Source organism: Panthera leo, chromosome C2 (assembly GCF_018350215.1).
Source record: "Panthera leo isolate Ple1 chromosome C2, P.leo_Ple1_pat1.1, whole genome shotgun sequence".
Lineage (NCBI taxonomy): Eukaryota > Metazoa > Chordata > Mammalia > Carnivora > Felidae > Panthera > Panthera leo.
In genome coordinates this window covers 80,796,370-80,805,437 of record NC_056687.1, presented here as the reverse complement: position 1 = coordinate 80,805,437, position 9,068 = coordinate 80,796,370, and the positions used below count along the sequence as shown (strand labels likewise).

At 50.0% G+C, this 9,068-nt stretch overlaps 1 protein-coding gene across 1 annotated transcript; it reads left to right on the top strand.

The window, feature by feature from the left end:
• Positions 1–1,031: 1,031 nt before the first annotated feature.
• AHSG (alpha 2-HS glycoprotein) lies at positions 1,032–8,227 on the top strand. Its single transcript, XM_042955637.1, has 7 exons — positions 1,032–1,354; positions 3,576–3,686; positions 4,059–4,143; positions 4,515–4,678; positions 5,529–5,630; positions 6,763–6,846; positions 7,502–8,227. The coding sequence occupies exons 1-7, from the start codon at positions 1,142–1,144 to the stop codon at positions 7,826–7,828; spliced, it is 1,086 nt and encodes a 361-aa protein (XP_042811571.1). The 5' UTR covers positions 1,032–1,141; the 3' UTR covers positions 7,829–8,227.
• The last annotated feature ends 841 nt before the right edge of the window (positions 8,228–9,068 follow it).

The window sequence follows — 9,068 nt, the reverse complement described above, 5'->3', positions numbered from 1 at the left end:
AACACTACTCAGACAACTGGGTAAATCTGTCTACCACATAATGGTGACCTCTAAATATGTGAAGAACAGGTAGGTCTTCATGTTAGGGCTTCTTTGCTCCAGGCTAAACCCAGCCAGGTCTCTCTGCGATATTTTCCAAGCCTCTCACTGCCGTGCCCACCCTCCACTGGGATTGGCAAGGGCCACTTACGAGCAGGGCCTGGAACACACACTGTGGCCCTGGGCTCTGGCCATCAGGACCTTAATTCGGCTAAGGCTGCGAAGGGCATCATGGAAGTGTTTGTATTCTTAGCTGCCCCCAAAGCAGCTCAGCCTGCAGCGTGGGACTCAAGCCCAGAGCTTGGCCAAGGAAGTTTCTGTTAGACCAGGGCTCCCCTCCTCGCACTTGTGAACTGGCCGAGGCGCCAATGGCATCCAGCTACCCAGGGCCCAGGCCGTGCGTTCTGAAAGGGCAGCCCACCCCGCCCTGCTGCAGGGAACCCTCCTCTCACCCCTGTTCCACACTTCAGGCAGAAATCTTTCCCTTCCTCCCTTCTTTTCTTCAAGGACCTTACCCAAGGTCTCAGCATCTCCCAAAGCTCTCCCTGCTCACTCTAGATCACCTGTATCTTTGCTACATCTGTGGGCCTCGTTCTCCCTCCAGGAGGAGATAAGTCTCTTTCATATTAGACGACTTTATCACTTTGCTGCCGGGCCCTACTTTCCCCTCACGGGCCCCATGCTGTGCTCAGATCTCAGTAGAGGGCACTTCCTCTGCTGAACCCACAGTACTCCAGGGCTGGCTGTGCCGGCCCCTCCTCACCTTGCCTTGGTGCACACCTCCTCCCCTCTGTGTTCCAAGCTGACTCCGGAGCATCTCCCCACCCCCTTCCACCTGCCCCCAGCAGCATTGACTTTGGCAGATTTCTTGGGGACCAGAGATGTCCTAACCTGTTTGCTTTTCCGGGGCTGATGTTTGCAAGGGTTTACTTGGAACCAGAACAGAAATCATCCCACGTCCTTATGCAATTCCCCCGGCAGGTTCTGACAGATAAATAAAGCCTTTGGCCCTCCATTGGTCTACTTTTCAGAGCAGAGCCCCTGGGTTGGTCCTGAGGCTTCCAGCCATCTGCCCACCTGCTAGGGTCCCTCTGGAGCAGCCATGAAGTCCCTCGCCCTGCTCCTTTGCCTTGCTCAGCTCTGGGGCTGCCATGCTGCCCCGCATATACCAGGTCTGGTTTATAGGGAACTGGACTGTGATGACCCAGAAACAGAGCAAGCAGCCCTGGTGGCCGTGGACTACATAAATAACCACGTTCTTCAGGGCTACAAGCACACCTTGAACCAGATTGACAAAGTGAAGGTGTGGCCTCGGGTAAGTGAGCCTTCTGTGTCTGAGCCGAAAGAACCCATGTGTGGAGCTCAGCTGGGCGTCTCAAAGATCACATCTCCCAACACAATGAAACTGCAGAGGGTCAAACTCTCTGATTTCTTCTCAGGAGTGGGGGAGGGGGCAAGTGGGGGAGCGAGACATTCTGAGCTGTGGTCATGGGTCTCAGAGGGTGCTGGATGGGGGTGAGGAGGTGTGTGGGACAAGAAGGGCTTCGAGGAATATTTTGAACAGCACAGGTAGAAAGTGCGGCTTGTCAGAAAACTCGATGCACAAGATGCAGGATTCTGGCTGATTGGAAATCACTTCTCTTTCTTTGCTTCGGTTTCTCTGGATGAAGACTGAGAATGAATGAAACTAGCATTTGACAGCCATCTACTGTGCGCCAGGCCCCTTCCCATACACGATCTCCTTACTCCCTCCCAGCCCCCAGTCCTGTGTGGTAGGTATTGTCCTTGTCTTACATGAGAGAAACCCGAGCCTCTGACAGTAGGGCATTTTGTTGTTGTTCAGGATCATATAACTTGTAAACATTGGGCTGGGATTTGATTCTGAACCCATGTTCCTTCCTCTACATGAGTTACCTCCCAAAGAGAGGTGCCCACCTCTCAGAAAGAAATCTTGGCACGAATGGCGTTTACCTCTTTACAAGCTAGACAAGTAATCGATGCAGTCTAAAGCCAGTGACAATAAAGATTAAGCTGGAAAATATGGCTTGTGGAACAGTCGAGAGATTTGGGGCAATGGGGAAAAGGTATATGTCTACTGCCTATTTTGAATTAGATTTTATATCTGATGAAGGATGATTCTTGCAGCAAACAATTGAATACAAGCCTTTCACGGGCAAGAACCAGTGTCACGTGCCATGAGAGATATCAAGCTGAACCATAAGAAATTTCTACTTTTGTATATTAAAACCAGTCAAATATTGGCATTTTAATGGTTCAGCCTAACATAAAATGAGAAAGACATAGCGCCTACAAGATATTTACAACCCAAAGGAGGGAATAAAGTAAGTATCTGGATGTCGGGACTAACCTCTGATCTCACGGTGGGACAAATATTTGACATCAGGATGGATTTTAGGAGGGCTGCAACTGTACTGACGCCCAGTGGTGGTTCAGAGGAAACACCCATGAGGTCAGGGGAAATAACACATAACATAAGCATTTGAGCGAAAAGTAAGGAACGGAGGTTGCAATCTTCACTAAAGGCAGAGCTTGACAGGTGCTTTCCTAGAGAAACCCAGGAGTACCTGCTTCTATTCCTGCAGCTGCGAGTGTCTTCAGGACGTTTAATTTGGGCACATCTGCACATCATAAAACACAGCTTCTCCTTGGCAAAGAGATCCCTAGGTTTCAGGTAGTAGCGAGTCAGGCAGAACTAAATGAGAGGCAATCAGAGCTGGGCTAAAAGAAAAAAAACAAACATACTTGTATATTCTGGATTTTCCAGCCTTTGCAGAAAGGATACAGAAACAGATGAACTGGCAAGAATAACCACAAGGAGTTTCAGGGCTCCCCTATCTGCCTTCCTTGCTATTTCTTCTAGACGGTACCACCAACTCACAGCTTCCGCAGTCTCAGAGGGAGGCTCGCGCTTCCCCTTCGTCTCCAGCAGGGGACAGTAGAGGGCAGCAACTAGGCAAGCCCAATGACAAACCGCCAAGGACAATTTTTCCTTTAGGAAGGAAAAGAAAATGGAGAAGGAGGGAAATTAGATGATGAGAGGGAAAGCAGAAAGAAGCAGAGGGAGGGATGGAGCAGATACAGGAGAGACCATTAAGGTAAGATATTATCCTACACCACCTTACTTTGCCACTTGATTGAGAAAAAACGAAAGCTGTTTTTTTTCAAAGCGCCGATCGAAGCGTGAAATTTTCAAAGCGAACTATCAGTGCTCACGTTAGCTTCCAAGTAGAGCTCAGGGTGATGACTGTGGTTCCATCAACCCGTCCAAGGCCATGGTCCCTTCTTCCTTGCAAACACCGTCTGAGCTCGCGCAGCCGACAGAAGTAGACCTGAGAAGCCCTGGTCCCTGTCCTGCCCACAGGCCAGGTCAGAGCTCGGTGGAGGTGCAGACTAACAGTAGCAATGACCTGTCCCTCGCCTCTACAATAGGCGTTACTTCCAGCCCGCTGGGTGCTCACGCTCTCGCCCGCGCAACGGGATCAGGCCGCTCACTGCTTCATTCTGTGTCTCCGCAGCGGCCAATGGGGGAGGTGTTTGAGCTCGAATTAGACTTGCTGGAAACCACGTGCTACATACGGGACCCCACCCCCGTGGAAAACTGCACCGTGAGACAACTGATGGAGCATGTGAGTGCCCCGTTTAGAGTGACTGCAGGTGGTGCCCCAGCCAGGTCCCTGGTGGTTCTGCAAAGTGCAGGCCCCGTGTTGCCCAGCTCCCCAGCCTGCCTTCATGGCTAGCCAGCGTGCAGTCGCTAAAATTACCATTGGATGCTGCCTTCCCTGGGGCTGATTTTTACAACAGTTCAGCCCTCTTGTTGTAGCCCTTCCCCCACACCAGTGAACACCGTATGTCAGGGTCACCCGGTCAAGGCGATTTCATGAGGCTCATCTTTGACAACCACGTCTGAGGGAGCGCCCCACACCCCAGCCCCGGGATCCCAGTGGAAAATGAAAGGCCAGCCCTCCTTCTGAGGCTTCACTGTGGGTTTATTTCTCCAGGCTGTGGAAGGGGACTGTGATTTCCAGGTGCTGAAACAGGATGGCCAGTTTACCGTGTTGTTTGCAAAATGTGATTCCAGTCCAGGTAGAGATGATGATGATGATGATTGTTCTTATTTTTACCTTGTGGAGTGAGGAAAGGACCTGCGTTGTTTTCAGTGTAACTAGTTTGAGCTTCCTTGTTGGTGAGGAAAAGAAGGGGCCAAATCTCCTGGGATCTGGAATTGTAAAACTGTTTTTTTAAGGAGCTGTTGTCACTGGAGGTGGAAATTGCCCCTTGGCGAGAGGGGCTCCTGCCGAAATGTCAGCATGACAGGAGCCACCTGAAGGTTTAGTAAGAAGCAGAGAAAACACCTGAAGCCATTTGGAGCATGTCCTAGGCCTTGCAAAATAAGCAGAGCTGGGGTGAACGCTTTGGAGAATTACAACCCAGATTCGATTTCTCTCTGGGCGTAGACTCTGCGGAGGACGTGCTCAAGGTGTGCCCACAGTGCCCCCTGCTGGCCCCGCTGAACGACACCAAGGTAGTGCACGCAGTAGAGGTTGCCCTGACCGCGTTCAACACTCAGAGCAATGGCTCCTATTTTCAGCTTGTGGAAGTCTCCCGGGCTCAACTTGTGGTAAGACTGAGGCCCTCGGACAGACGGGGCGGTTTGGTGGCACTTGGGGAATGTAGGTGGTGAAACAGCGGGGAGGGACGGAGCAGGTGCAGAGGCAGTGACAGGAAGGCAAGGTGGGTGGTGAGAAAAAGGAGAGAAAGTATCCTTAGGAGTATGAGCGATATGAGGACACCGGGTGTCCCGAGGACCCAAAGAACCCTCGGTACGTCACCCCTGCTGAGTCACTCTGACAGCCGCTGTCTGCCCTGGCTTCCTCAATACTAGCTAACACCAGGGCTCGCTGTGCAGCGAGTGGGAGTTTCAACATTATCCAGAAGCGCTTGCTCTAAATTCCCAGGGCGCCACGTCTTTATCACGCCTGGCCACCCATCAGCCACGGCCCTCTCCTAGCTAAGACTTAGAAAGGTGGGCATGTAGTGGCAGGATCCCACAATGCCTTTTGGATCACGGAAACACACCGAACCGCACAGTGGACCGTTCAGCACACCGGAGCGCCACAGAATTCTGGTATTTGAGAAATGTGGCCTCCCGGCTGCCAGCCGCAGCATCCTTGGCAATACATGACAGGTATAGGTGGGGAGGCTAATTAACCGGAATCTGTGGTTCTCCCAACACCCCCACCCCAGACTACACCAAATAGCGTTATTTTAGCAGTGTGAGCGTCCCACGGTAACCGCCCTGGGTAAGCCACCGGGGCCATGTTTCCCGGCCAGGCGGTGGGGTCCACGCGAATGTTGTTCCCGGGAGTGTGCAACCACACAGCCCTGGCTGCTTCCCTCCGGCCTCTCCTTCCCTGCCTTTTCTGGTTGAGTCACGTGGCCTCACATGCGTTTTCATTTGTTCCCATCAGCCTCTTCCGCCTTCCACGTACGTGGAGTTTGCGGTGGCTGCCACTGACTGTGTTGCTGCAGAGGTCACGGATCCAGCTAAGTGCAACCTGCTGGCAGAAAAGGTGAGCAGGCCGGGGGCCCGGGGATGGCCGAACTGGTTGTAGCACAGAGGATCCTGGGAGCAATTGGTGTTGGGGGGCTGGGGAGAAAGAGGTCACAGTGAAGAATACCCGCTCCCTGGGGGCCTGGGTCATGCCAGGCCCTCCTCTGTAACATGGCCTTCCCCCTCACCAGCTGTCACCAAGTCATCTCACCCACTGGAGGTCCCTGGAGGTAGGAGAAAGGCAGAGGCTGTTTCCTAATGAGGCCGGGTCATGCCCAGCTGCCAGGAGTGTGTTGTAGATTTTCTAGATACACCTCTGATATGAAACCTTTCAAGTCCACAGTGCGGTAATGTCCACCTCTAGGAATTTATCCTAAAGAGATCACCAGAGATGTTCGCCAGGAATAGACCTAAAAAGATGATTCATCACGGATTCAAAATGACCCCCAAAAGTCTCAAATGTCCAACAGGAGGGGATCATGGAACAACATGTAAATAGAAAATTATACAGATCTTAAAAAAATACGTTTTGAAAGAATAATGAATGATAGAAGAAAGTGTTATTATAGTGAGTGAAAAACGGGAGACAAAATGACGTAGTCACAATGATCCCAATTTTTTAAAGTTTATTTATTTATTTTGAGAGAGAAAGAGAGAGAGAGAGTGGAGGAAGGACAGAGAGAGAGAGACGGAGAGAGAATCCCAAGCGTTGACTGTGCAGGGCCTGACGCAGGGCTCAATCCCACGAACTGTGAGATCATGCCCTGGGCGGAAATCAAGAGTCAGATGCTTAACCGACCGAGCCGTTCAGGCGCTTCACAATGATCCTAATTTTTAAGTGATTTTTCAATATATCTAAAAATAGGTAGAGAATACATATATGTTAACAGAAGTTCTCCTGGGTCACCACTCCTTCTGGGATTACGGGTGATCTCTTACAATCTCAGAGCATACCTGTATTTCCAACCTTCTGCTTAGAGTTACGTACTGCCTATCTTCTAGAGACAGAAACTAGAGTACTTCAGGGGAAAAAATGTTAAAAGATTAAGCATTTAGTTGTTTCCCCTCTGACTTGGAGTGTCAGTGAAACTTGGGGGGAGAAAATCCGCTTTTTAAGCCAGTTCCAATAGCTTCTCTCTTTCTGTGGGCAGCAATATGGCTTCTGTAAGGCAACACTCACTGAGAAGGTGGGTGGGGAAGATGTTGCAGTGACCTGCACCGTGTTCCAGACACAGGTAAGGGCATCATGGATATACCTGCCCTCATCTTCAGAATACAGTGATGCCTTAACAGTTACGCAGTGTGTTAGTAATTACAGGGCATTTGCTGCCCTGCCCTTCTGAGCCCCACAGTATAAGTAGCTGTGGGGTATATGTAATCATCAACAAATGAAAGCGTGTTTTAGCCACGCCTCCCCCTCCCAGGAGCTAGTGGCTGCAGGGTAGAGCCCATCCTAGGGAGCGGTTGACAAGTGAGCCTTTCTATTTGCAGGGGGTGGGGGTGGTATTCTGAGCCGGACAGAACAGGTGGCCAGATATGCCTGGAAGCTCCCAGTGGCTGCAGGTGTAGATGATAAGGAGGGGGACACCGCTGGGAAAAGCTGTAAGGCAGGATGCTTTTGCTTGTGGGGTGGATGTGTGAGTCCACTGATCCCAAGATAATTGGTGAGAAAGGGGCTGGCTACCAGAGGCCAGTTACCCCTCCCTTGTGGCCCTGATGACAATCCTTTGCCCCTAGGTAGTTTTTTTTTTTTTTTTTTTTTTTTGCCAGATTCCTTGCAAATGAAAATTATTACTTTGAGAGAATTGGGTGGGATTCCATCCAGAAGCGTGGGGGGCCTTGCTTGGGAGGAGAAAGGTAGCTAACATATAGAAATGGTCCTCTCTCCAGCCTGTGCTTCCGCAACCCCAACCAGATGGCACTGAAGCGTCCCCCGTGGCAGACTTAGCTGTACCTACACCTTCTCCGGCTGACCCGCCTGCAGCTGCCCTGGTGGTGGGACCTGTGGTGGTGGCAGCCCCCCAGGCACCCCTGCCGGGACACCGGACCCACTACGACTTGCGCCATTCCTTCATGGGTGTGGCCTCAGTGGAGTCAGCCTCAGGAGAAGCATTCCACGTGGGCAAAGTACCCAACGTGGCGCAGCCTAGCGTTCCTGTCACTGCTGGTCCAGTGGTCCGTCCTTGCCCAGGGAGAATCAGACACTTCAAGATCTAGATGTCAGAGATGAAAAGATTTGGCCCAGGAACATAGCCACCATTATTGTCCAAGTCTGGGTATGGGTGGGGCCTCGTTTGCTATCAAAGCAGGTGCTACACTGGTCTAGATGAATATCAAGTCTTCAATCCCAACTCCTCTTCATTTTTCAGAGGATGGAATCAGGGGCGGGGGGAGGGGGTGGTGGCAGTTCTGTGTCATGGAAGGTATAAGGCTGGCAACTTGATCATCATTGTTTTGATGCTTGGCCACTACCATTGTGTTCTCTGCCTTCTTTGACCTCACAAAAATGATTGAAACTGTGACTTTGAGAGGTGCTCTTGTCAGCCTAATATTAGCTTATAAATAAAAGTGACTGAAGGACCTTCCTTATTAGAGAAGGTTCTAAGCTGAAATGTGGTCATGATTATTGCCTATTCCCTCCAGGCTCACATGTGTGGTCTGTCTTCAAAACAAACAATCATGAATGTCCCTAAGCAAAATCAAAATGAAAACAGAAATAAAATGGAACAAAAATCAGCCATATTACTATGCACAAGAAAAATGATGAGACCAGGATCTGCTCACAGGTCATAGAACATGCTCATTTCCTTATGAGAAAATCATTCTTTTCATTTCATAAGAGTCAGAAAATGTTGCTAAAGGAGGACCCAGGGCCTGAACTTTGTACAAACCAACTATTGGTTTTCCCCAATATCCAGGTAAGGGGTGATCTGCAATTAACACAGGAGCCTCACTTTAAACATATCTCTTCATTATTATTTTTTTTTTTGAGAGAGAGAGAAAAGGAGAAAGCACACACAAGCAGGGGAATGGAAGAAGGAAAGGGAGAGAGAGAATCTTAAGCAGGCTCCATGCTGAGCACAGAGCTTGACATGAGGCTGAAACTCATGACTGAAATCATGACCTGACCCGAAATCAAGAGTCAGACAGTTAACCAACTGAGCCACCCAGGCTCCCCTATCTCTTCATTTATGTTTAAAATAACTGTTGATGGTACTGTATCCACTTCATTCTGTGATAGAGGACTGGTCTTTCGAGCCAATCCATTCTAAGACTTCAAGTTAAAGCTCTGGTTTATAGTATGAATACAGGAGGGATACCTGGACAGGTAAATCCAGTGAATGTTTGTAGATACTATCCAAGTGCTCAGATTGCATAAAGGAATTAACAGTGCATATAATAGAATGATGTCTAGACAATTTCAACATTTTGTCTACCACCATTAGGTGGTTCTGCA

What these genes read in the sequence shown, in the direction of transcription:
- AHSG (XM_042955637.1), top strand. Translation starts at nt 1,142, where the DNA reads ATGAAGTCCCTCGCCCTGCTCCTTTGCCTTGCTCAGCTCTGGGGCTGC. An exon ending in AAGTGAAGGTGTGGCCTCGG is followed by an intron (nt 1,355 to 3,575) that starts GTAAGTGAGCCT and finishes GTGTCTCCGCAG; the next exon opens with CGGCCAATGGGGGAGGTGTT. An exon ending in TGAGACAACTGATGGAGCAT is followed by an intron (nt 3,687 to 4,058) that starts GTGAGTGCCCCG and finishes TTATTTCTCCAG; the next exon opens with GCTGTGGAAGGGGACTGTGA.